The sequence below is a fragment of the Neolamprologus multifasciatus genome, chromosome 5 (assembly GCF_963576455.1).
Source record: "Neolamprologus multifasciatus chromosome 5, fNeoMul1.2, whole genome shotgun sequence".
Classification (NCBI taxonomy): Eukaryota; Metazoa; Chordata; class Actinopteri; order Cichliformes; family Cichlidae; genus Neolamprologus; species Neolamprologus multifasciatus.
Genome location: NC_140443.1, coordinates 6,671,696 through 6,698,321, shown reverse-complemented (window position 1 = coordinate 6,698,321; position 26,626 = coordinate 6,671,696). Strand labels below are relative to the sequence as shown.

The window sequence follows — 26,626 nt, the reverse complement described above, 5'->3', positions numbered from 1 at the left end:
GCCCGTTCTCACTCCCGTTTCAGCAGCATGCCCATCCTTGCATTCTGACAACCACAGTTTCTTAATATTAAAATGTTCTTTATTTAGGCTTCCATGGTGAACAACATCCATAACAAGCACCTTAAATAATAGCGTTAAAACACCCGACAAACAGAATAATATGCATACAGTAAACTGTATGAGTAGTTTTGTGTTGTCTAGAAGTGTCAAAGAGACATTGCAGAGGAAAAAAAACTTTTCTATGGTATACACTTATAAATATAATAACAGTCATTTCTAAAGTTGTCGTATTATCATCGCATGGCCAACTCTGATAAGGAAAATAGATCAAGAAAAAAAACTTTTTTAATGTCAGCCTCCTTATTGCGTCAAAATGACATAAAGTAGGTCATCCCAAATCAGACGCTCTTTGAAGGACGTGGAAGCACGAGCTTCAGTGCAACATCAACTACAAAGGAAGGCATGTAAGAGAGGGGGATCCAGACAAGCTTGGCATCCCAGCCAGCACTGTATCTGGTGCGAGGGTAGGCAGCAGAGAGAGCGTGCTCCATGCAGTTGGTCACTTTAGTGAGGTCAGAGTCGCAGACGGCATTCATGATCAAACGCTGTATATTGACATCTTAAAAAGAGAATTATGTATCGTGACCAGATAGTAATTTGTGATTTTTTTTTAAGTAAACTTGCAATTTCCAAGAATCCTTCATTCTTATCTGATGTTCAATGATTTATTTTTATACTTCATTTTTTTAAAAGCACACAAACATATTTTTGGATTTAAATGTTATGTATGAATCTTGGAAGTCACTTTTCAATAGGTGACTTTTTATATCTAAAATTAGCAGTTACATTTCATTCCTAGTGTATCAAAGCAAAACAAACAAACAAACAAAAACGAGTCAAAAAAAATCAGTAAGAATGTGACACAATTGACCTATTCTGCATCAATAAAATGCTTCAGATGATCCACGGCCCATTGTACTTACATTTATCAAGGTATTTGTCTCCATAGCTGGCCTTTACTTCAGGGCTGAGTTGGTTCCACAGGCGATGGAGCTCCCTCTCAATGGGTTCGAGGTTCGTTACTGCAGTCTTGAAAAACCCAGGCTCAACGATACACACCTTAATTCCAAAGTAGTGGATGTCTCTCCTGGAAACACAGATATGCTCTGTGTGTTGCTTTTTCATAGCAATAACAAAACCTCATCTAATTTTGAGCACCACTTTCTAACAGGTCACCATTCACACATGTCCTGCTTTATATCTGCTTTACAGTTTATTTGTGAGATATTAATAAAAATATTTGGATTGGTAGATCATGAAAGGCCAATCAAATGGCCAAACGGATTGGCCATCTGCATTTAAGCCAACAAATGAGTCTAAAAATCTCTACTTGTCATTAGTATTCCCTTACAGTGCGGGCTTTCTTGATTTTCTGATAGTGCAAATGAGTTCTTATCAATTGTTTATAACTGATACATTGTATTCTATCACTATCAAATACTATTGAATGACCTACTGAATATTAGTAAAGTCTTGAGTTTCCACCAACTAATATTCAGGTTTATAGATTTAGATGGTTTCAGTGCTAGCTCTATAACACAGGCTGCAAGCTTTTCATTGTCATTAATGAAAACATAATCAACTACCTGGCAGAAAAAGAGAGTTAATGTAGCTATGTGAGTCAGTGAGGGCGACAAACATTTCCCTCCGTTTGGCCTCAGAACCAAAAATCCTTCTCTGAGGCACGCTGTGGCCAAATTAGGTCTATTTGTACAATTGGTTAGATGGTGTGCATTTTTAGTGCACTCTGTAATTTACTGATGTTCTTTTTTATCACTGAAAATGTAATAAAACTGTATCACCCATGCTAACTTTCTAATTATGATACACTGTCTGTCTTTCTTAATAAGAAGAAAGTACCAAGTGGGTCTTTAAGCTAATATATATGGTTGCAGCAGCCCTTTAAATGAGTCTTACCTGAGGCAGTCAGAGAAAGATTCTACTGCAAACTTGGAAATGCAGTATCCACCACCATTTGCTGCCACTCTACCAAGCACTGATGTTACATTTACAATACGACCACGAGCCTGTTTGATGAGGGGCAGGAAGGTCATTGTCATGGCAATCACTCCATTCATGTTTACTTTCAGTGTGCTGTGGAAATCCTCCACTTTCATCCACTCGGATGGACCCATGGGTAATGAACGTCCAGCATTGTTCACAAGACCCCAAAGTCCTACAAAGCAAATAAAAAGACAAAACAAGGAAAACATGATGTTGTGTTTTGTTTACAGGCTTGCCTTGTGTGATCTAATAATGTCCTACAATCGCATATGTAACTGTAGGAAATCATCTCTCACCCTTATCGCCAACCTCTTGCTTGGTCCACTCCATTGCTTTTTCAATGCTATCCTGACTGGTCACATCCAGCAGGACAGTCTTCAGATAAGGCCCTGCCACTCTTTTCAGATCATCAGCTCCCTTTTCTGTGAGACAGCCAGCTAGTACACGGAAACCTTTACGATCCAGTTTCTTACACAGCAGGTTTCCAAACCCCGTGTCACAGCCAGTAACAAAGACATACTTATTTTTAAAATCCTCAATCTCCAAGCTGTCTCTGTAGAGCCACCCGACAATCCACAACACAATGAAGGTAGCAGAGATGTATAACCAAGCATTTTCCCTAAAAGAGATCAAATAATATGTAATAAGAATGTTAATTATTTGACTGTCACATCTGCATCTGTGAGTACGGTAAGGTATGACTACAGCTAGCAAAGAAATCAAGAAGTCAAAGTTTAGTTTTGGTATTTCTTACCCTAAAAGGTCATACACAAACTGTGTATCCATGATGCCTTCAGGACTAGAAGTAGTTTTTCAGTCACTGTGAGAACTTGATGCCTGCTGAAATAACATGTTAGTATGTACTGACATGGAAAGCTCTCAAATACAGTTTTCAGAGAAGAGAATGTAAATCAGAAATACACTGATACGTTTCAGGAATGTTGCAAAACCGATTTTGTCTCAATTCCACAATAATTAGGTTTTTATTGAAGCTTTATATTGTTTTATTTCATCTTTTTGACATCTATTTGACGCAATGAATTTGTTCAGTGAGAGCCATAATTGAAGGGTGCCCCTAATGCAAAACTGCTTTGGCTGCTCTGGGCACGTGATAAATCTTTGGATAATACTCTTAAGGAAGAAAGAAAAGGCATTTGTGATGGAGTAAAACCCAGACGAAGACATGTTTTTGAAGCATAATTTTAATACCCGTAACGGATCTGCTTGGGATTGCTGAAAACTAATTAGTCTGCAGGCTTGTTATTGTAACAAAAAAACTTCTGTGGCTTAAGGTATCCAAAATATTTATTGTGTGGAAAAACTAATACTTGTTAAAATCTTGTTACATATGGGATAAATTAAGTTAGCAAGTAGAGCTATAATTACATTTTCTGAACCGGAACACTCTCTCAGAAAGAGAGAGATGTCAGTGCAAGGTTTATGCTACAGCTGCCCTAAATTAACAATATTGGTAATTACCAAATGTATTTCTTATGTTTCTGTAATCGTTAATCCACCATTGTGTACAAGCTCTTTCACCATAATGATATTTTTAATGCTAGAATATAATTATTTCGGTTATCCACAAATGTTCAAATTTGCTGTTTTACAAAAAAGCAGAAAAAAATAATAAACCACATTATTATTTTTGATGCCAAATTACAGTAATTTCCCAACTGAATGCTAAATGCTTGATTAATTTTGTGACTTCCCAGGGACTTCTCTAGTGTTCCATTTCAAATTTGGGTACAAAAACATGAAATCAGTTTGCTATTAGCCTAATAGCAAATGACAACGTATTTTTTTTTGTTTTTAACTGGTTTTTGACAGATTTCTAAAATATGTTTTCTTGTTTTTTATGACATGTGGTTTACTAAATTTGCTAATAACTGTTTAAATCTTAATCAGTGTAAATTTATAATCAGATAAAACTCAAAAGTCCATTTCTGCATATCTTGAGTTTTTAATATTCACATTTAAACGAATTACTTTCTTGTGAAGTGGTGAGTAAAACACAAAACTGTGTTGTCCTACCTTTTTATCTTTTGGGAAGTGATGGAGCTCCACACGTTGTCGCTCCTCTTCCCGTTCCCTTTCTGGTTATTCTCCAGTCTTAGTTCAGCTGGTTGGACAGAAGCTTTATCCCTGTTGTTTATCCGTTTAGACTAGCCCGCTATTGGTAATCCAGCAACACGTAACCATTTGGTTGGTGTGTTTAAAAAAAAGGTGGTGGGAACGAAACAAACAAAAACCCTTTTCTGTGACGTGTACTTGGATTTCAAGATCTTTTTAAAGACATTGTTACGTCAGGTCCTTTCAAATGGTGCACCACAAAGTGTATACAGTATATATTTTCAAAGCCTGAAGGTTCCTAGTTTATAGCGGCATGAATACTTTGTGTTTTAAGAGTATTTATACAAATTGTGATAATCCTGTGGGACCAAGCATGAGTACAATCTGTGACTGCCTCAGTTCACCTGACAGTTATATCAGTAATAAAGCTCATACAGTACTCTTTTTAACAGTCTCTATGACCTGTGCAATTTTTTGGCCAGTGGAAAAAGAACAAATACATCCAACTTTTTTTTTTTTTTTTTACATTAAAATTAGATTAAGAGCAGTCTCGTGTGGTAAATTTCTTGCCTGTAATACTATTAGTGAACTCACAAGCCACACTCACTGACACGTCACACATTCCACAAACTGTCCAAGCACCTTAGCCAGGCAGGTATTTATCCACTTACTATATTTATATCAAAACGTGTTGCAATAGTTGCAAGTCTATAAATATTAAGGTCTCTTTGGGATTTTCACATTTGTAACAGGTACACTGAAGCCATTATGAAAAAAAACCCCAAAACAATTCTTGATCCTGAAGTAATTTTCAAAACTTGCAACCCTCACAGCCTTTAACTCTCACTTGTTCTCCAGTTGTGTTGTAAAGACTTAATCTGTGCTTACCCAACACTGACATCTGCTGTGCATATGAACCTCCTGACAACGTATCTCCTTAAAAATCAGCCTACAGGCTTTTCTTTCTTAAATGAGGTACTTTATACAAATATTCACATTTCCTTGTTCCCAATTTCTTTATATGTAACAACTGTTCAATTAACACATTTTTTTATAAGAAGAAAACACAAGTGAAGATTTTTAAACTTTATTAAAACATTTTTCCATCATTAACAACATCTGAAATCCATCCATCATTCAGGTATCAGGCACAGAAAAGAAAGCCAGAAAACAAAATGCTTTTTTTGGATATACTAAATAAAGGTAACCGGTGTTTATTATGTCTGTGGCCTCTTCAACCTATTGCAAAGGGGTAAACTGAATCTTTACAACAATGTTAGTTTTTCCTCTTTTATTCAACAAATCAGGCAATGTAGTGAACCAATTTGTCTGACTCGGCCCCCACCTCTATCGCCTACTGTCACTCACCACATGGAGTGACAGGATCCCTGCAGGGCTGTGTTCTTAGCCCCCTACTGTATGTATGCCCTGTGCACACGACTGTGTCTTGAGGAAGAATAACCAGGACTGGGAGCTGCTGCTGGCCTTCTACCGCTCATTAGGTACGCAAGGACCACAACTGAGAACAGGAAGGCTATGCAAAGGGTAATTAACACTGCCCCAAAAATGATTCCTCTTCCACCCCTGGAGGCCATCGTCAGATTCTCCTGTTTCAGAAAAAGTACGCCACAGGTGAGAGCCTCTCCCCATTTGTACATGAACTATTCTATTCTAAATATTTATCTACTGCCATTTAGGTCTTTGCAACCTTGATCTGTAAGCACCTCCAACACTGCTGCTAACACAACAACATAACAATTTCTGCACATGTGAATTTAATTGTTAAAGCAGCAGAATTCTGAGGTTCATCTGAGCTGCCCTGGCAAACATAGAGAGGAGTGCAGACAAGCAAATAAACTGCTGACAAAGGCAAAACACATATTCGCTGATAGGGGTCAACTCAAGTAGATTTAAATGTTATTCCAGTGTATTCAGTTTCACTTGCAAATGTCCAGCACGTACACGTTCATGGTTTATGAGCAAGCAGACTGAAGCTGACCCTTGTGTACATACTCCAGCGCTGTTGCTATTGTCCTCATGTCCATCTCAATACTGCGTGCCCAGTTTTCTACATCTCCAATTTCCTGTTTAAATGAGAGCATGAAAAAAAATAGTATTCACAACCTTGTTAATGTACAAATATAACCCACTATCAGCCCTCTTTAATTCACAAAATGTGTTTTTTGGATTGAAGGGGAAAAGTGTGTTGAGCTCAGATTAAGTCCCTAATTAAAATGTGTTTGTACAAGCAATTCCTTGGTGATGTCACAAATAATTCCGAAGCCAATCATGATCCAGTTTGTATTTTACACAACTGTGACGTGGTGACCTGGAACTGCCAGTGCACAACAGAGAGCGCAGATCTTTGGAAGATGCATAAACAGTTTTGTTTGTATGTACCGCTGACGTTATTTAACACAAGGTTACAATAGTACTTTATTTGCTCCAGCGTCTAGCGTTACAGTTTTAATGGGTTTTACTCCTCACACTTGCACAAAGAACTGCAGCTAGAAGTTAGCCTGCTGGAAAACTTAAGGGAATGTCTTTTAGGGAATTTTTGGATAAAAATTATACTGACAAAAAAACATATGTCAGACGAATTATCATTACAAGTACAATATTATTAAATATCATAACGTTCTTTTAACATTTTCATCCTAACTGACCTTGAAAAAGTGCCGATGTTTGCTGCTGACTGTGTTCAAGACTGATATGGTAGATTTGAGATGATGACAGACGACAGCCATTTCCTTAACCTACCTTTAATGCTTGATTGAAACCCTCCACCATACTGATCCACTGAGCAGTTTGTTTGGAAAACTGGCTTGCCTGCACTTGGAGAGTCTTAACCTCATGGTCAAGCTTTCGCTGGTTTATATATGCCTGTGCAACTCTAAAATGAAACAGAACAAAATAATGAGGTTTAGGGCATTATAATACATATAGCCGCTACAATTTTAATACACTGAAACCATACACTGTTACTCAATATAGTAAAAATCTCTCTTTGTCCCAGAAGGATTTTGGTCTGGTGGCTAATCTTTTTCATGCAGGAGCAGCACAACAATAATGGTCTTTGCATCCCACTCTGAGTCTCTTAAGCTGATTGTCCTGGTTTCATCACATCTTTCACAATACATTGTTAATAATTTCAGCATACTGTTTTTGGCTGTGTTAAATATTAGGCGATGTCCATCCTGTTAAGAATAAACTGTTTGATTAATTTGGTCCGAAGAAGGTGTTAGTAATGTGAAAGCCTGGAGAAACAGTATGACTAAAATCTGATGTGTGTGACAACCTTGTGTCAGCCTGGCACTGACATACCATATATGAAGTAATCAGTCGAAAAATTCTTATTAATTAGTGGGATACAAATAATAAATAATTACTAGCTATTAACATCACACTAAAATCAAGATACTTTAAAAATTGTTTACACTTGACTTTAAATGAGCAAAAAAATATTTAATGTAACATATTCTCTAACTTTATTGTCATTTTACATTAAATATCTTTAGATTTTGAATACTGGTTGTAGACAACACAACATGTGGAAAGTTAATATTGGGCTCAGGGATTTTTCACAACTTGCTTACTTTTCATTGACTAAACTTGCAATGTAAAAAAAGAAGATCAATAATTACTGGTGCTGAAACAGGTACAGCTTTCAGAGCAACACCTAAAAGTAAATAATACAATTGGTGCAGGACACAGATGTCCATATTCCAGAGAGATTGCGTGACCTCCAAAGGTTGATTCTGTTCATCTGAACGTAGCGTTTTCAGGGGGAGAAACGTTTTGTCACTCATCCAAGTGACGGAACCTGGATGAGTTTTGGACCCGATCCTGGGGGTGGACCAATTTTTGCCACAGCGCATTTTGGCCTAAGCAAAAACCTGTAGTGATTCTGTATATTTCAGGGGTATCAAGACACATTTTTGCTAAACACCGTGTCTCCTGTGGCTTTTAAACCCCAAAACACGAGGTGACAAAAATTGGTCCACCCCAAGGATCGGGTCCCCCGACGCAAACAGAGTAACATAGTGTACGCTGTTAAGTGCCAGGAGGATTGCCAGGACTTATACATTGGGGAAACCAAACGACCTCAGGCGAAGCGGATGGCACAACACAGAAGAGCTACCTCCGCAGTCTATTTACACCTACAGGCCAGTGGACACTCTTTCAATGATGAGGATGTACTCATCCTGGACAGGGAGGTTTGGACAACTGGTTTGAGCGCGGAGTCAAGGAAGCCATTTACGTGAAAAGGGAAAGACCATCTCTGAATCAAGAAGGGGGTCTAAGGGTACATCTCTTGGCATCTTACAATGCTGTGATTGCAGCCATTCCCCAACTCTCTGTGAATGGTACTCATGGCCATTGATCAGTGGTTGTTGATCAATGGAACTGACCTCCCAGCGCATTGTTCCTTCAGTGGTGTTAGTTTCGATCATTATGCAAATGTACTGTTTATACGATTCGGGAAACCTGCAGTAAGCTGAGACTGAAGAAGCCACTTGGAAGAGTGACGAAACGTTACTCCCACTAAAAACGCTACGTCCAGATCAACAGAATCAACTTTTGGAGATTTACTTACCTGGATGACTGAGCATGCATCAAGACATTTCTGTGGGACATACTCGTCTCTGGGGACCAAAGGGTCAGCAGAGCCTGTTTTCAATCCTTAACTACTATCAAACCAAACAGCAAGAAACAAGCAAAAAGAAAAAAAAAAAAAAGGAATCACCGTCTTACCCAACGTTGAGGTGGTCTACCAGGGCTTCTGTCAAACAAGTGGCTGCAGCAATTGCTTCACGTCTGCGTTTCTCTGTGAGAGAAAAAAGACATTAATACAATCAATCAACACAGGACTGTAGCTCTGTGTGGTGCTGGGACATCCTAAGTCAAAGAGAGCTTTGTTTTTAGCAATGGTTAGCACTGGCGGCTATCACTATCGATTTTTGTTATCACACACCCTGCAGCTCCTTCCGCTCATTTTGCTTCGCCTGGTGCTCCTTCAATAGACGAGATAACATCGTGCTTCAGCAGACGTTATATTAATGGCAAAAGTGACTGCCCATAGAACAAATAACATATCATTTACCACACCGCGACGTTTCTTGCTGACTGCTAACAATTACAGCCGTGTCACGGGACCAAAAAGACGGATGTCACACGTGGGCGTGTCCACACTTTGGCCATCGAGTAAATGTCTGAATCATTTCATAAATAAAACCATATATTTTAGTATGTACTGCCAAACAATGTAAAATTTAAAGAAACATAAACGTTTCTTGTGTCTTGTTAAATTATGCGATTGTTCTGTCTTTTTATCGCGATGTCAGCAGCTTCAACGTCCCTTCAAAATAAAAGCTTGCCTATAGGTTACATCTACTAATACTGCAGACAGAAATCAAATGACAAAACTACTCTAGTCCAGACTTATAATAGCAGCAAGCTGGGGGACAAAAATACCAGGACAAATATAGCCTGGTGCATCGTGCTGTTTTATTTTTGTCTTTTTGTTTTTGATTGTGTATAACGTCATAATAAAAATTAACATGGTCTGACGCCTAATGTTGCTTATAACTTATATAGATATTCAGATTATATAGATAATAAGCCTTTTTCTCCAATGCTTTATTATGAAAAACTTGTACCGGAAAACCTGGACTTGTTCAAGCTAGCGGATCACTGGTCTGAGCTGATGTTGTTATCTTACCTGTCATCACTCAGACATAGCTGAAACTAAAGTTTTTGTCACTCTTCATCTTCTTCTTTCATCAGGTATGGTCACTTAGAGTTCTTCCAAGGAACAGCTTGGATTTTTCCTCCTCTAAATAGTCGAAGGAGTGAAAGTGGTGTTAGCATTTCGAGCGTGGGTTTAATGCATGGTTAGCTAAAGCCTTGATCAGGATATCGGTGTGCAAAGTTCCAGGTTCTTGAACTTGTCCGCCTTCGTTACAGTTATGAAACAGTTTACAAGCTGGCTAGTGTTGGTGATGTGACAGCCTAAACGGAAACTCTACTAGAGTCTAGTGTTTAACGCTGTCTTAATAACTAATCTTCTGTTGGCTAACATTACTGCTAACCTGTGAGAAAATTGAGCCTAATGCGCAACGAGATCAGATATCAGTTTACTGACTGATATCCTCCCTCTCTTTTCCCTTCTGTTTGCATATATAAAACCTCACAAACTAATAAGCAGAAATCATTTTACTCCATACAACCTCAGTTTCTCAGTACCAATATCTCAAACCTCAACAATGAACAATATGTATGCCAATACAATTTTTTATACTGACCAACCATTATTTAGTTCAGGCTCTGTTTTGATTACTAAAATCGACTGTCTAGCACACATAGCAATGCGGTTTGCTGATTTACAAGCTCTACCAAATGAGTGACAGATTTGGACAGCAGTTATGAATGATTTCCCAGGGCCTGTGTGCTGCGAAGCTAGTGAGGGTATAGCTCGATTTGTGTATTGTAAACCACAGTCAATTTACGTATTTAACCAGAGTGATAATTGAGATAACATGTTATCTTTGAGTCAACAAAAAATGATCCCAGATACCAGAATGTGTCTCAAGTATCTCTTTGTTTTATTTAGATTGCTTCCTCAAGGCTTACTCACTGTTGACTATAAATCAGGTTATATTTTTCACTCTTTAAGTATTAAGTTATATGTGATAACATTGATTGGAGGTTCATTTGTTGTTGCCACAGGCTCTAATGTTATGGATGAACCATGAAGGCCCAGTTGCAAGTTACTGGTAAGTTATTGTAACTTACTGGTAAGTTATTGTTTTTGCAAAATTTGTATGCTCATCATTTAACAAAAACCAGTAGAGGACTGTGATAAATTCTTTACGGTGTTTTCTTTTATCATTATTAATATGCTTAACATCTGTCATGGAAACCTAGATTTTGATGAATCCCTTGATCTTAAAAAATACCTTAAAGCTGGTTGTAATTAAACTGACTGCTGTTGCGCTCAGGATGCATGGGGCTACAGGAAGTGGTTTCAGAATCTTGGTTTTCCATGACTAGAATTTTTATTTTTCCAGTGCTTTCAGCTAAGCTGAAGGAAAACAAAAAGACCTGGTTTGGTCCAAGTCCATATGTTGAAATAGCAGTGGATGGTCAGTCAAAGAGGACTGAGAAATGCAACAACACACACAGCCCTAAATGGAAGCAGGCTCTCACAGTGTGAGTACAACTGCGAAAATTTGTTTCGGTCCATATTTTAGCAGAATGTTGCAATTGTAGACAGTAAATGTAATGTAAGATATAGTGGAGGATTAAAATCATCATAGACTTATTAATTGGATTTCCTCTGTACTTGGAGGCGGGAAAAACAAAACAAAAAGTATCAATGCTTAATGAGTTTCAAACAAAAGCTAAGAAGCTGTACAGATTACCTCAATTATTTCTCTGCTGCTGTATCGTATTGGTTGGTGCTGTATGCTGAAAATTTCTCACCTTTCTACAGAATTGTGACGCCGTTCAGCAAACTGATATTTCGTGTTTGGAGCCATCAGACACTCAAGTCAGACATTCTATTGGGTCTAGCTACATTGGAAATCAGCAAGACCCTTAAGGCCAATGACATGAAATGTAAGTTCATTTTCCTACGTGGCATTTTTTTTTCCACTATTGGCATGATATGGTAAATGGACTGGAAGTCATGTAGCACTTTTCTACTTTATTTGAGCACTCAAAACACTTTCATTCACATGTTTATACAGGCACTTTTTTCTATCCCTAGTGCTTTTGTCACACTCGTTATAACACGCTGATGAGTGCAACACAGGGTTCAGTACTATAGGATAATTTGAAATGCAGACTGGAGGAATTGAACAACTGACCTTCTCATCAATAGGAGCTGTACCTCCTGAGCTACAGCCATGCATGAGACAGTTGTGAAAATGTTGTAGCACAAGGATACTTGAGAGTTTGTTTATGCTGCTATTTTCTATATTAACCTTTGATACGGAAAGATGTTCTGAGGAAATGAGTATACAGCTAATATTTCTAGTTTTTGGAGTTGAGCTGTACAAAATCGTAAATTGTATAAAGACAAAGCTGTTACTACATGACTTCATGATTTCATGATAATAACAAATTAGATCACTTTCTGACTTTGTTTTCTTTTTCTATGTCTCACAATTACAATTTGGTAATTGATGCACATTCTGTAGATGCTGTACACTGCATCACCTATACACATGAGCTTTTCTGTGTTTGAAGTAACTAAATACAATGCCTCTTCAGACCTGGTCAGTGTGCATAGCATACACAAAACATGTGACATTACAGTCTGGTCTACATTCTGTGTAAGAGCTACTTGTCTGTGATTTTTAAAGCACTGAATGAGATTCTTGTTGCACATGGTTTTTGAGGCATTCCATGTGACTGGAGTTTTTCAGCTCTGCTGTTTTCACACTGTCACAGTTTGGGCTAAAAAAGGAAACGTTGCTTTAAAAATCAGGTGATTAATAACAATCTGAGACCCCGTAGGAAATTGTTCTTCAGTATTTGTTTATTTTAGTAATAAATGTTACTAGGAGAACAATGTGCTTGTAGGAGCAGTTTTTAATTAAACCAGGACATTGTTAATAATTGCTTTTATTCTTTTGTGTTATGGTAATGTATGTGTTCTCTTGTCTTGCAATTACAGTGCCTGCTTAAAACTTGACATGTATTCTGTCCCCCTTAAGTATGTGAGGTCGTGCAGACACTGCAGCTGTGCTCTGACAGAGACCCCCAGGATCTTGTAGGTGACTTGTCAGTCTGTCTGGATGGCATGCAGGTAGACCCAGAAACCTTTGTCTTGGCAGAGAGAGAACAAGGTGAGAGACCACGCTCACACAAACCCAGTATACTATGTGGGGCACATTTGCAATTTTAGAACAGGAACGCTCATAATCTGTAATTTGAAAATGAATAGAATTGCAGAATAAATTTAGCTTGTTACCATGTTGGTCATTATTAATGATTTTGATAGCAATGAGGTAACAAGGTGGAAACTGCTGCCAGGTTGTAAATGCTTATCAGTGTTCTGTGCCCTGACAAGACCTTGGCATTACTTGTAACCTTTATATCTACCTGCATTAGTGACTACATTTGCAACCAAGCATTTGAGAACTTGGGAGTTACAAATACATTTTTGAATGTCACATTAAACATTTGTCTTTTACTTTGTTTTTGATGTTTTGTTTTTTTTTTTTAATTTTGTTTTTTTGTTTTTATGGCTTGCTAGCTGCTCTTCCAAATGGAAATACGCGGCAAAATGGAGATACTGGTGACAGGTCTAGTAAATCTTTAATTAATGATCTTAAGATACTATTGCATTAAAATACTTGGACATTGGTTTTGTAAGATTAAATAAACATTTTAAATCTTTGGTCTTGGAAAACTACTCAAATATTAAGTATTTTGTACTTGTAGGTCAAGCGGAGGCTCATCACCTTCAAGTGACTCGGATGAATGGGTCATTGTACCAAATGTGCATGCTGTCAATGGTACAAGTTCTCCCTCACGGTCTCCAGGGGGCTCCACTGCATCACTTCCTTCTGGACCTATGCGACCGCCCCCTCCTATGCGACAGAAACCGGCAGCTTCACCATGTAGGAAAACTATAAGACATCAAAGATTAAATGGCTTGCATATACATCACATGAGTGATTTCAATCTCCCTCATGTCTAATATACCATTATTCTTTTCTATACTAGCTAAAGCACTGAATACTGACTTCAGTCAGTATTAAAGTCACTACGCTTTTGAAAACAAATACACCTTTGAAAATAGAAAGAACATTTTTGTTTCACAGACTTAAAGGTTCCCTACTCTTGTTCTTGCTCATTTCATAGCCTCTTCAAGCAGTTCTTCTCCTAGTGAACTCAGCGAAGGCCCAGCTTCCGATGGTTCCTCTCAGGCATCAGCTAGTGGGTGTTCAGATCAGCAGAATGAATCAAATGCAAGAGCGGCAACATCAAGTTCCTCACAGACAGCAAGTGTTCCTAAACAAGGGGCCAGTGCCTCAGCAACAATTCCCAGGGTGGCTCCCATAAACAATGGTCCCTTGCCCCCAGGGTAAAGAGCAATGCTTTCTGCATTTTCTTTTATAGGCCCCTCATTTAAGCTTATTTTCAATCTGTTTATTATAATTTGTATTTCTTCTGCAGGTGGGAGCAAAGAGTTGACCAGAATGGACGGGTATACTATGTGGATCACATTGAGAAAAGAACAACCTGGGATAGGCCTGAGCCTTTGCCTTCAGGGTGCCAAACATCTTCATGTTTTTTATACTACAGATATATTAATGTAGTTTGAATATTGTGTATTCAGTGGCATATAATTATCTATGTCACATTGTTTATAATCACTTTTACTATGCGTTTATCTGTTCTCTGTGGGAGTTTTTAATATCTAGAAAGAAATCCTTGGCAAAATAAACAACACTTTTTTTTATTTATTTTTTTGCTCTCCTTTTATGCAGATGGGAGCGCAGAGTGGATCCAATGGGTAGAGTTTATTATGTTGACCACATAACCCGAACTACTACATGGCAAAGACCCACACAGGAGTCAGTGCGTAACTACGAGGAATGGCAGCACCAGCGCAGCCAGCTCCAGGGAGCCATGCAGCAATTTAACCAGAGATTCATATATGGGGTGAGAGCAGTTACTGAATGTGCTTCAGACTACACATGAAGAACAGTTTGAAGATGTATTTATTTTGATTTGCTTAAAGAGCCCATCTACGCATGGTTTTTGATCTATAAAATCATTTGTATATGCTGTACTTTTACCACATCATACAAAAATTATACTGCACAGTCCTTCTACGTCTTAAATTCAAATTTATAAATAAAAAAATAACTAACTTTTAAGTACTAAACACCTGCAGTCTAATGAATAAGCACTTAAGGTTTACGTTTTCCACTTCTACTGTGTAACTTGCATATTTCATGCTGAACAATATATTGCAATAATTGTGTCTTGGAAACATTTTGGAACATCTTTCTCTTTAACCCTGGAGAACCCATGGGGTCAGAGCCGACCCAATTGGTTTTCTAGGGAACCCATGGGGTCAAATTTGACCCCATGGGTTCTCCAGGGTTAAAATGAAGTGACAGTGCAGACTTTGAGGTCTGATGTAGCTCTCAAGCGTGAAAGGAGCTTAAGTAAGGCTGCATGAGTTTATAAAGTCCAGATAGCATGTTTTAAGTCTCGTGACTAAAAAGCTTTAAGCACCCGATGGAAATAAACATGCAAATAGTCTTGGGTCAATTTCTTCTGATTTTAAGTCTAAACTGTGTTTAAACAGACCGTGACAAAAATAGTTTTTACAGATGTTTTTGCAGACTTGACATTTGTAACGTTTTCTTTCTGGCTCAGCTTCAAGACCAGTTTGCAGCCACAGCCAGTAAAGAGTTTGACCCACTAGGACCTCTGCCTCACGGATGGGGTAAGTATCAGTGAGATTACAAAAACGTTTTAGCTGATGTTACTGACATGATAAATAAATGAAAATGAAATGTGTTGATTTTCTCCTTCACAAGAAAAGAGAACTGACACCAATGGTAGAGTGTATTTTGTCCATCACCCAACTCGCAGGACACAGTGGGAAGACCCAAGGACCCAAGGGTGAGTGTATTTTGTGTTCTTGACAGTAGGGAGCGCTGATATGTCTAGAATAAAGTGACAAGTGAAAGGAATGTCACTTTGTTTTTGGCAGGCCCAAATTTCTGAGTGACACATTTTAGGTCTGTGTTTCAGCCATCAATTTGATGTAGAAGGTTGATTTTTCCATTGCAGGACTCCCTGAAAAACTGTCCTAACCTCTTAGGAGCTTGGAGTTTGGAACAGGTCAACAGTGGCAAAGCAATTGCATGCAGATAATCTGGCAACTGTGAAACTGGATTAAATGTGTAGAACATAATGACTGGATTCTGACATCTTTGACAGATTTGGAATTGGATAGTTCCTTCAAAAAGTCTTTGCTATTGACCACTAACTGCTCTTAAGTTTATGGTTTATGGATACTAGGGCTGCCACAATTAGTTGACTAGTCACGATTACGTCGACTATCAAAATCGTCGACGACTAATTTAAAAGTCGACTCGTCATTTGAAGCTTTGTAAGATCCCAAAAGACGCAGGAATAAGTAGTAGGATTTAAGAGTGTAATAACGGACTGAAACAGAAGATGGCAGCTGCTGTTAAACCCCGAAGAAGAAGAAGCTGTGTCCCAGAATTCATAGCGCAGCCCAGCTCAGTTTCCAACAATGGCGGCAGCTAGTTAGTTTTAATGTTACTGGTATTATTCTTTCTGGGTCACAAAATAAACGTTTAACATGTTTTCAGGCGAGAATGTAGCTGTGTAAACCTCAAATACCTGCTCAGTTTATCAAGACACCACATATTTTCAAAAGCGCTCCGACGTTTTCGGAGACGTCTGTTACCCACCAGCTTGATAGCTAGCCGGGAGCAAGGCTCACTAGAGCCGTGAGAACACCGGACTCTGGGCAAATCGTTTTCAAACCCACCGCCGTCCTTCACTACTCGGGTTAAACATGATATATAAGTCACTTGGATAACTTTAAAATGTTATTGTTTGGCTTTTATTTTTAGTATTTTATTTGTTCCTGAATAAATCGGTTTGGCTGAGATTAAAGAGATGCTCGAGAATATCCTCCGGTGTCCTGTTATATTTTAGATAGCAAGGAGCAGACAGCTGAGTTTATTAAACTTCACCGAAACAATCTGCAAATTTCATTAAAATTTAATAAACTATCATCTTGTCTTTATTTTTAGTTAGCACATACCTTAAACACTTAAAGCTGTAAGCTAATGATAGTTATATAAGAGCAGATGCTGCTGGTGCAATAAGCTGTACGTTTTACGTCCAATGGATGATGATCTGATTAGTCGACTAATGGCAAAAATAATCGGTGACTAGTCGACTATCAAAATAATCGTTTGTAGCAGCCCTAATGGATACACAAAGGGAAGGGTTTCTGTCTAAATGCTTTTTTTGTAACCAGCTAATCACAGTTAAGTAGGTTAAGTAGTACGGAGGAAACCCTGCTTTTAAGGACGAGTTTTTAAATCTTTGATTCCATTTATTATTTTTTATTCATTTAACTTAAAATATGCATTTTATGTTTCTTTTAAAAGGATTTCTTTTAATGGTTGCATTTCTCTGTGCTTACTTAACTTTATCCAGGCTGCTGAATGACAAGCCTCTGCCTGAGGGTTGGGAGATGAGGTTCACTGTGGATGGTATTCCCTACTTTGTAGATCACAATAGGCGAACAACAACCTACATTGACCCTCGCACAGGGAAATCCTCACTGTAAGTTTTGGTATCTTGTGCTAGCAGCTGTACTTTTAAGCAGTAGCTTGAACACGAGGGGGATCAGATTCATTTAATGGAGACAGACACAACTGCACTTTAAAAGCTTCTGTAGCCTGTGAATCAAAAAAGTCTTTGGTTGTTTTTATATATGTATTTATAATTATAATTGAGGTCATTCTCAACATAAGCAAACAACTCGGGAGTTTGACTGAGACCTACTCCAATGGTCTCTGTTCTGTTGTTCTGGTCTGTACCTGGGTGTGTTACAGTGCTTACATTTGCATGAACAAGCATCATGAAAGGGAGGGGGGAAATGACCAGAGTTCAATTTAAATGGGACAGGTGTGTCTCATTAATATTACAAAATGTATATATGTTTGCTTATCTAACTCTTTCCACACTAAATATATTGATTAGTGCACACCTGAATATATTTAAATCAGTGATTGGTGTAAAATCAAATGAGCCTTATAATCTCAAGTGATCATGACCACAAAGCCTGGGTGTTGCTAAAGAAAACAAACAGGATGCTCAGAATGTCCAGAGATGAATATAAGCACTTGTTATCAAAATGTATTTTGATACTTTTATTTGACAATAATTTAATGTGGTCTTTTCCGTAGTGAGAATGGGCCACAGATAACTTATGTCAGGGACTTCAAAGCCAAAGTGCAATACTTCAGATTCTGGTGTCAGGTACGTGCTTTCAGCATATCATACTGTTTTACTACATATGCTGTTATGTTCTTCTTGTTTTTAATTACGTAAATGCAAAGTAAAGTGTAAATGATTTTGCTAGTGGACAGAGTTTTTAAAATCAATTATTTACATTGTTTGCATGTTTTGTTTCTTCTTAGCAACTGTCGATGCCTCAGCACATTAAAATTACAGTTTCACGCAAAACTTTGTTTGAGGATTCATTTCAACAGGTAATTGTTTTAATTGGTTGTACTGTCTTCTCACCACATTTCTATATTTAATAACATTGTCTTTTCAGTGCTTGAGATGTGTTATTAATTCATTCTTAGATCATGAGTTTCCACCCACAAGATCTTAGGCGTAGACTGTGGATAATTTTCCCTGGTGAGGAAGGCTTGGACTATGGAGGTGTGGCCAGGTAATCTCAAAGTAAAAGCTGCACCACCCTGTTGCTAAAATAACAACACAAACAGTAAAAACTCATGATTTTGTCATTAAATTCTAGTTTAAAAAGAACTACCCCACTCAACCAGTTTGACCACTTGTGCTTATTTTCAGGGAATGGTTCTTCTTGCTGTCTCATGAGGTGCTGAATCCAATGTACTGTTTGTTTGAGTATGCTGGCAAGGACAACTACTGTCTTCAGATCAACCCTGCCTCTTACATCAACCCGGATCACCTTAAGTACTTCAAGTTCATTGGGCGATTTATTGCCATGGTATGCACACCATCTCTCAGTTGTTACTAATAAGTTTAAATCATTAGTTTTGAAACTAAATGTATGTGCATGATTAATCTGGTCTGCCATTGCTATATCCTGCCATATTATTATGCCATACTACAGGGTGGGCCATTTATATGGATACACCGTAATAACATGGGAATGGTTGGTGATATTAAAGTCCTGTTTGTGGCACATTAGTATATGTGAGGGGGCAAACTCCTCAAGATGGGTGGTGACCATGGTGGCCATTTAGAAGTCGGCCATTTGGATACAACTTTTGTTTTTTCAATAGGAAGAGGGCCATGTGACACATCAAACTTATTGGTAATGTCACAAGAAAAACAATGGTATGCTTGGTTTCAACGTAACTTTATTCTTTCATGAGTTATTTACACGTTTCTGACCACTTATAAAATGTGTTCAATGTTCTGCCCATTGTGTTGGATTGTCAATGCAACCCTCTTCTCCCACTCTTCACACACTGATAGCAACACCGCAGGAGAAATGCCAGCACAGGCATCCAGTATCCGTAGTTTCAGGTGCTGCACATCTCGTATCTTCACACCATAGACAATTGCCTTCAGATGACCCCAACGATAAAAGTCTAACGGGGTCAGGTCGGGAGACCTTGGGAGGCATTCAACTGGCCCACAACGACCAATCCACTTTCCAGGAAACTGTTCATCTAGGAATGCTCAGACCTGGCACCCATAATGTGGTGGTGCACCATCTTGCTGGAAAAACTCAGGGAACGTGCCAGCTTCAGTTCATAAAGAGGAAAACACATCATCATGTAGCAATTTCAAATATCCAGTGGCCTTGAGGTTTCCATTGATGAAGAATGGACCCACTATCGTTGTACCCCATATACCACACCAAACCATCACTTTTGTTGTTCCAACAGTCTTGGAGGGATCCATCCAATGTGGGTTAGTGTCAGACCAATAGCAGTGGTTTTGTTTGTTAACTTCACCATTCACATAAAAGTTTGCCTCATCACTGAACAAAATCTTCTGCGTGAACTGAGGGTCCTGTTCTAATTTTTGCTTTGCCCATTCTGCAAATTCTGTGCTCCGATCTGGGTCATCCTCGTTGAGATGCTGCAGTAGCTGGAGTTTGTAAGGGTGCCATTTGTGAGTAGCTAATATCTGCCGAAGGGATGTTCGACTAATGCCACTCTCCAGTGACATGTGGCGAGTGCTATGCTGTGGGCTCTTGCTGAATGAAGCTAGGACAGCCACTGATGTTTCTTCATTAGTGACAGTTTTCTTGCATCCACATTTTGGCAAATCCAACACTGAACCAGTTTCACGAAACTTAGCAAGCAGTTTGCTAACTGTAGCATGGGAGATGGGTGGTCTCGTAGGGTGTCTTGCATTGAAATCTGCTGCAATGACCCGGTTACTGCGTTCACCAGATATCAACACGATATCATCACGTGTTAACCTCTTCGACATGTCAATGGCTGTGAACAAAGAGAAACTTGTAAATAACTCATGAAAGAATAAAGTTACGTTGAAACCAAGCACACCATTGTTTTTCTTGTGACATTACCAATAAATTTGATGTGTCACATGGCCCTCTTCCTATTGAAAAAACAAAAGTTGTATCCAAGATGGCCGACTTCTAAATGGCCACCATAGTCACCACCCATCTTGAGGAGTTTGCCCCCTCACATATACTAATGTGCCACAAACAGGACTTTCATATCACCAACCATTCCCATGTTATTACGGTGTATCCATATAAATGGCCCACCCTGTATATTATTACATTGTGTAACATATTAATTACTTTATGTGAATCATGCAATATTTTATGCTATTCTCTTTTATTGCAATTTAATCACAATGACTAGATCTCAAATCTAATCATTGAATTAAATTGCAAAAGAGAAATATACCTAATAGATGTGCCTTACAGAATAATATGTTTGACTTTCTACCATAAAATTACAAATCTCAAATATGAGATAAATGTCTTCTGTTTATCTGTTGTTTTGTTTAATTTGCTTTCAAAACCTTTCCATTTTATGTCTCTCCAGGCCTTGTTCCATGGCAAATTTATCGACACAGGTTTCTCGCTGCCCTTTTACAAACGTATTCTGAACAAACCTCTGGGTCTGAAAGACCTGGAGTCCATAGATCCAGAATTCTATAATTCACTCATCTGGATCAAGTAAGTTTCTGATGTACATGTGATAATTGAGTTAGACTTGTGGTGGATGGTGTGAATGACGAGGACTTCGATGTGTTTTACATTGAGATTTGTTGGGTTGTTATAAGTGGACCAAAATTTGTGGATATATACATAGACTTTGGGCTGCTTTAAAAAAAATATTTTCATTTCCTAAATATGTTTGCATATTGTTAAATACTAGGTTTTGATAACCTATGCACACAAATGAAGAGTTTGAGAGGACAGATTGGGCCATGTGCATTATTTGAGTAAATGATTTATGCTCCCATAATTTGTCACTTACTGTGGAAATGTATAGGACTCTATAGTGAACTTTAGAGCAGACATAATAGCTAACTTCCTTTTTTTTTGTTGTAAACATTGTCAGTAATGACGGTAACTGTCATTGTCTTGCCTGTAGGGACAATAATATAGAGGAGTGCGGTCTGGAAATGTTCTTCTCCGTTGACAAGGAGATACTTGGGGAGGTCACCACACATGAGCTTAAACCAGATGGAGGGAACATTCTAGTAACTGAAGAAAATAAAGAGGAATACATCAGGTACAACTTCTTACCTACCGTCTATATTCATTTGCTACTTTTACATGCTCCATAACATAACGTGGTAAACAAGCGTAACATTTAAATACACTGAATTTGGACATGTTGTGTTTAAACAAAATAATTCTGTTTTCCTTGAAAACATTCATTTTTAAGCAGCACTTGACATCTCTAAAGTGTGTTAATATTAATTTATTAATATTTCAATATGTCATCTCTATGCAGGTTAGTGGCAGAGTGGAGGCTATCCAGGGGTGTGGAGGAGCAGACACAGGCTTTCTTTGAGGGCTTCAATGAAGTTCTTCCACAGCAATACCTTCAGTACTTTGATGCTAGAGAATTAGAGGTACTGAAGTCAATAGATGATGCTCTATAACCTTTACAAGTGTTTGAGGTAGCACTGGTCCTTTAAATACTACAGGGATTCTGTAACAATATGGATTTTAAAAAATAAGAGAAAATAAATACTAACATGAATGTTGGGCTTATTTATAAAATGTCCCCTTCTTGTCTGTAGGTGATGCTGTGCGGTATGCAGGAGATAGACTTGGTGGACTGGCAGAGGAACACAATCTATAGACATTATGCCCGAACTAGCAAGCAGATAATGTGGTTCTGGCAGGTTGGTACTTAAAAAATAATAATAATATGTTATTGAATCAGCTGTAGCTGATTAATTCAGTGTGAATATTTCTTTTTCCAACTGAAAAACAACAAATGGAAAATTAGTATCACTGTAATGTACGGATATCAGCCTGATACTGGTGTTAACACAAAACTGTCTGTTAACAGTTTGTGAAGGAGATGGACAACGAAAAAAGGATGAGACTTCTGCAGTTTGTCACAGGAACCTGTCGTCTTCCCGTGGGCGGCTTCGCTGATCTAATGGGTATTAACAGTGAACAGACACATGACATTTGTACAGTAGTATAAACCAGTATGTGATATCAAAATCATATTTAATCTCTTTATCCTTATTTTTGATTAATATAGGAAGCAATGGTCCACAGAAGTTTTGCATTGAGAAAGTTGGAAAAGAAAACTGGCTTCCACGAAGCCACACATGGTAAGACCAGTAATTCTACATTTGTACAGGTTTCTTCAGTTCATGTGTTAAATCTCGTGTCATATCCGGCTTAATGTGGGATTAAACTTTCATGACCAAACCCTATTAGTCATTTCTGATTCAACCGTTGCAAGCGTTCCTTTATTTTTAGCCTAAGATGTTGGTGTTTGTTGTTATATAATGCTATGTGAGAATACATTGTTGCTCGTTAAGTGTTTATTTAGCAGATGTCTTCGCTGTGCGCAGTACCGTGGGACATTACTGCAGCTGAACAAATGTTATCATTTATAAATGCAAACACAACACACTTGTCATCATTATGAATGACCTAGACAGAAAATGTTAACTTAATACTAATAGAGCACTTCTGGCCACCCTCTGTTTCTGTCTTCTTGTTTTATGTAGCTTTAATCGTCTGGACCTCCCTCCTTATAAGAGCTACGAACAGCTGAAGGAGAAACTCATGTTTGCCATAGAGGAAACAGAAGGATTCGGGCAGGAGTAAAACTATAAGTGCAAATGTATAGGATGGTGGTGATGGTGGTGGACTTGGAGGAGCCATATCCATTTCAGACAAGAGCACTTTCCAGCAGATTGTCTTTGTAGTCAGAAGCTGCTTATGATCTGGTGGAAGAACTTATTATTACTTACTTATAGTTTGTCACAATTGCATATTCATAAAGAAAAAGCTGTATTGTTAAAAATTAGTTTGCTTCAAACGAGACCTTAAAAATCCTCTTAACCTGGTTTCACCTCTTTCCTGTAGTAAGAGATGATCAGTTCATTCCTAATCCACTGTCAGGCGATGGAGGCGGGGCCTTTCTTGCATTGTCGTGTTTGCACTTGTATGAAGACCGACTGCAGTTTCTACATCTACATGTGTGAATATGCAGTAGAAACTTATGAGACACTTTCTGGTTCTATGCATGAGAATGAAGAACCATATTTGTGCATTTTGTCTTAAAGGATGGAAGTTAATATGTTAAAAACAACATCAGAGGTTCACACATGGCTTTGAATCTTTCCTTTTTTATGAATGAAATGGATCCCCCCCCCCCCCCCCCCCCAATCGCTGACTGACAGACTGTAAAGACTCCCGTAGCACTTATACAGTTTCTTTAACACTTTTTGCAAAACATAATGATAACTTTATCTTCTTTTGACAGGTTTATTTCTTAAAATTTTAATGAGTTAAAATGCTGAGTACCTTTGCACATTGTTGTGTGAGCAGTAAGATGCTTTGATTGTTCTTGAAAGATGTGGTATTTTTATGTGCAATTGTTTTGTAGGAAACATTTTTCCAGATAAGAGTCAAAGCTGTTTGATCATTTTTATAACACTTTGATAATATTTACCATTTAGTGTTGATTTCAATTCCAATATGAAGTTGGTGATATATTTGGTGAAATTAATGTGGTTGTGATTTGAGAAGAGATTACCTTCCCATACTGTGCTGTCTGAAATCAGATTTAAGTGTGGACGCTCAGCACTTTTGTCAGTCAGGGAACATGACGGGCTTTTCCTGATAATTAACTTGTTACTGATGACGTGGAATGTCAATGAACAATTTCCATGAGATGGTAACCGATCTCTGCAAATTGCCCAGAGCAAAGTATTACATGTGCTGACGCTGGGTTTCTGAGGGCACCGCCTTTTTTTCTCTCCCACAAAATAGATAAAATGTGGCACATTTATTAGGAAACAAAAAGGTTTTTAAAAAATTGTATATTTGTGTGTGTGTGTGTGTGTGTGTGTGTGTGTTAATGTTATGATACCACAATACAACAAAAAGGATTAATGACTATTCTGATTATTAACAAATTTATCTGTGGCTAAGGCAGTTTATGTAAATATACTCCAAAGTTTAATCAAAAGGAAAGTGACTTATTCTAGCAATAGAACTTCTCGAGTTGCTGGCAAGATGTGAAATAAGATCTGAATTATGATAGCAAGTGGCCCTAGTTTTATAGGGCGTATGGCTTTCAGATTTGTACAGTTGTATTGTATTTCATGACTTTTCAAAATGTTGTCTGCTGACAGATATAGTTTATTTTAGGTAAAGTATCACTTAAATAAAATCTTTGGAACCAGTCTAACAAATGAGTTAAATTAATTAAAGAACCCTTAACAGAGGTAATCAATTCCGAACAGTCCCCCCAAAGTAATTACACACGTGATATCAATGGTCAGTACTAAGAGTTTATTTGTTTTACTTGTGGTAAAGTATAGAAATTAAAACAAAGGCAACTGCTCTGTTCTGCTTAAAAGAAAAGAAAACTAAAAATATATTTTGTATTTAAAACAAATTTACCTTGCTGAGGAATTATGATATTCACATTCACATTTTAATAATTTTGTTGCCATTATAAAAAGACTTTGCTTTTTTCCCCTTTTACTTAGAATGTAGTTATACAAGTGAATGACACCAGAAACAAAGACGTAGCCAGTGAAAGTAAGCACATTTTAAAAGATTATTAGGTCAGTAGGTCTTAATAAATTTTTATAAACAGGATTGAATAAACAGACCCAAAACCTATATTATGATTTCTTTTTTTAATTTATTTATTTTTCTTCCCACTGTCTAGGCCTCAACCTGTGGTAGTGTGTATGTTGGCAGCGTGGTGTAAATTATCTGCAGTAATTCCAGTGTGTGGCCCAGAAAATGATTTTATACATGATGTCTTTAAGATACAGATTGAAATGTAAACAGACAAAATACTGTCATTTTTAATGTACTCGTGTGTGAACCATGTGGCTGTTTTTCCATTTCATGTCGTCGGCACTGCAGGTAGGAAAAAAAAAAAAGACTTGTCTGATGTAAGTGATCCCTCGTTGCCCTGATGAGTACATTCATTCAGGCCACACCTCCACCGCCACATACCAGTTTTTCTTCATTTAATTGTGTAGGATGTTTCACTTGACTTCACCTCTATTCCCTTACTGGTTGTACACCCATACACTTGCAGTGTAGCTACTCCTGTGCAGATTAATGTAAAAAAAAAAAAAAAAAGCATAATTTTTTTTTCTTTTTTTTTTTAAGTATGTTGACTGTTGAATATTTAACAGGTAACAATATTACAGCACATTGACACTCGGAGTGGTTGAATTAACCACTTCTGTGTTTAACCACCACTGTGGTCCAGGTCATGGGGCAGATGAATATATTTAAAAAAATATGCAAAATGGTGTTTGACTTGTTCTGATTGCACAGTCATTCGAATAGTAGACTAACATTTTTTATACACAAGTGGAAGTTTGTGGATAAATATTAGGAAGATGAGTTTCTTGTATCAATGGATTTAGTAGATTAAAAAAAGAGCAATAAAACAATTAAAACACTGAAAGTGTGATGGGTATTTTGTACACGTACATTACAATAACTTGCAACACACAACTCATTCATTTTGTAAGTATATTTCTTCTTAGTCTAATTGAATAATTGTGTTGTTGTTTTTTTGTTTTTTTTTATGTTGTCTTCCACTTGAATTGATCTCTTCATCTTGCTGGGTTTATTGTTGCCCTTCGCGAGCTGAAATTCCCCCAAACAAATCTATCTCTGTCTCCAACAGTTTTGTCAGAGTGCTGTCTTCATTTACTTTTAGCAAAGTGACCTAAATTATGTAAGAACTGCGGTCTTTGAAAACACACAGAAGATACATGAAAGAAAACGAGAACTCTCTTTGTTACAAAACTACATATGCTGGGTATGTTGATGGGTGTTGACACAGAGAATGTACCAGAATACACCAGATGGTATGTAAGATGGCTCTTGGCAACATCATTTAACAGGATGATGCTTACTCCATTATGTAACCGCTGAAACAGTGAGTGAACTATCAAGTTCTAGCACTGTTTCACTATGCTGTTTGTACTTTTGAGAATGTTGTGTTGC

The 26,626-nt window shown here is 37.7% G+C and overlaps 3 protein-coding genes across 4 annotated transcripts; 1 reads left to right on the top strand and 2 right to left on the bottom strand.

Annotated features, from left to right (window-relative positions):
* Positions 1-57: 57 nt before the first annotated feature.
* Positions 58-4,550, bottom strand: rdh5 (retinol dehydrogenase 5 (11-cis/9-cis)). 2 transcript variants are annotated; one of them, XM_085159850.1, is made up of 6 exons: positions 4,099-4,550; positions 2,819-2,901; positions 2,361-2,683; positions 1,978-2,236; positions 984-1,147; positions 58-619 (listed from the first exon to the last, which is right to left on the bottom strand). In XM_085159850.1, exons 2-6 carry the CDS (start codon positions 2,848-2,850, stop codon positions 399-401), a joined length of 999 nt encoding a protein of 332 aa, XP_085015976.1. In that variant the 5' UTR covers positions 2,851-2,901; positions 4,099-4,550; the 3' UTR covers positions 58-398. The 2 variants fall into 2 exon arrangements, with proteins under 2 accessions (XP_085015976.1, XP_085015975.1); XM_085159849.1 differs by having other exon boundaries at positions 2,819-2,904; positions 4,099-4,549.
* Positions 4,551-5,208: 658 nt separating this feature from the next.
* On the bottom strand, positions 5,209-9,314 carry bloc1s1 (biogenesis of lysosomal organelles complex-1, subunit 1). The gene is made up of 4 exons (XM_085159852.1): positions 9,113-9,314; positions 8,893-8,965; positions 6,898-7,030; positions 5,209-6,221 (listed from the first exon to the last, which is right to left on the bottom strand). Exons 1-4 carry the CDS (start codon positions 9,171-9,173, stop codon positions 6,111-6,113), a joined length of 378 nt encoding a protein of 125 aa, XP_085015978.1. The 5' UTR covers positions 9,174-9,314; the 3' UTR covers positions 5,209-6,110.
* A 465-nt stretch (positions 9,315-9,779) lies between these two features.
* itcha (itchy E3 ubiquitin protein ligase a) lies at positions 9,780-24,834 on the top strand. The gene is made up of 24 exons (XM_085159847.1): positions 9,780-9,924; positions 10,867-10,913; positions 11,208-11,349; positions 11,633-11,757; positions 12,861-12,992; positions 13,403-13,451; positions 13,591-13,769; positions 14,014-14,236; positions 14,329-14,424; positions 14,643-14,817; positions 15,544-15,613; positions 15,708-15,792; positions 17,374-17,502; positions 18,129-18,201; positions 18,363-18,434; positions 18,534-18,622; positions 18,763-18,922; positions 20,973-21,106; positions 21,528-21,668; positions 21,894-22,014; positions 22,186-22,290; positions 22,461-22,557; positions 22,662-22,734; positions 23,140-24,834. Exons 2-24 carry the CDS (start codon positions 10,889-10,891, stop codon positions 23,237-23,239), a joined length of 2,595 nt encoding a protein of 864 aa, XP_085015973.1. The 5' UTR covers positions 9,780-9,924; positions 10,867-10,888; the 3' UTR covers positions 23,240-24,834.
* The last annotated feature ends 1,792 nt before the right edge of the window (positions 24,835-26,626 follow it).

Bases quoted from the DNA above. Each gene is read 5' to 3' on its own strand.
- rdh5 (XM_085159850.1), bottom strand. From the start codon at position 2,850: ATGGATACACAGTTTGTGTATGACCTTTTAGG. The intron at 1,148-1,977 runs GTAAGACTCATT...CTGTGTTTCCAG, and splicing joins TCTTTCTCTGACTGCCTCAG to GAGAGACATCCACTACTTTG. The intron at 620-983 runs GTAAGTACAATG...TCTCTTTTTAAG, and splicing joins AGACAAATACCTTGATAAAT to ATGTCAATATACAGCGTTTG.
- bloc1s1 (XM_085159852.1), bottom strand. From the start codon at position 9,173: ATGTTATCTCGTCTATTGAAGGAGCACCAGGCGAAGCAAAATGAGCGG. The intron at 8,966-9,112 runs GTGTGTGATAAC...TTTCTCTCACAG, and splicing joins TGAGCGGAAGGAGCTGCAGG to AGAAACGCAGACGTGAAGCA. The intron at 6,222-6,897 runs GTAGGTTAAGGA...TCATTTAAACAG, and splicing joins GTTTCAATCAAGCATTAAAG to GAAATTGGAGATGTAGAAAA.
- itcha (XM_085159847.1), top strand. From the start codon at position 10,889: ATGAAGGCCCAGTTGCAAGTTACTG. The intron at 11,758-12,860 runs GTAAGTTCATTT...GTCCCCCTTAAG, and splicing joins TAAGGCCAATGACATGAAAT to TATGTGAGGTCGTGCAGACA. The intron at 18,435-18,533 runs GTAATTGTTTTA...ATTCATTCTTAG, and splicing joins TTGAGGATTCATTTCAACAG to ATCATGAGTTTCCACCCACA.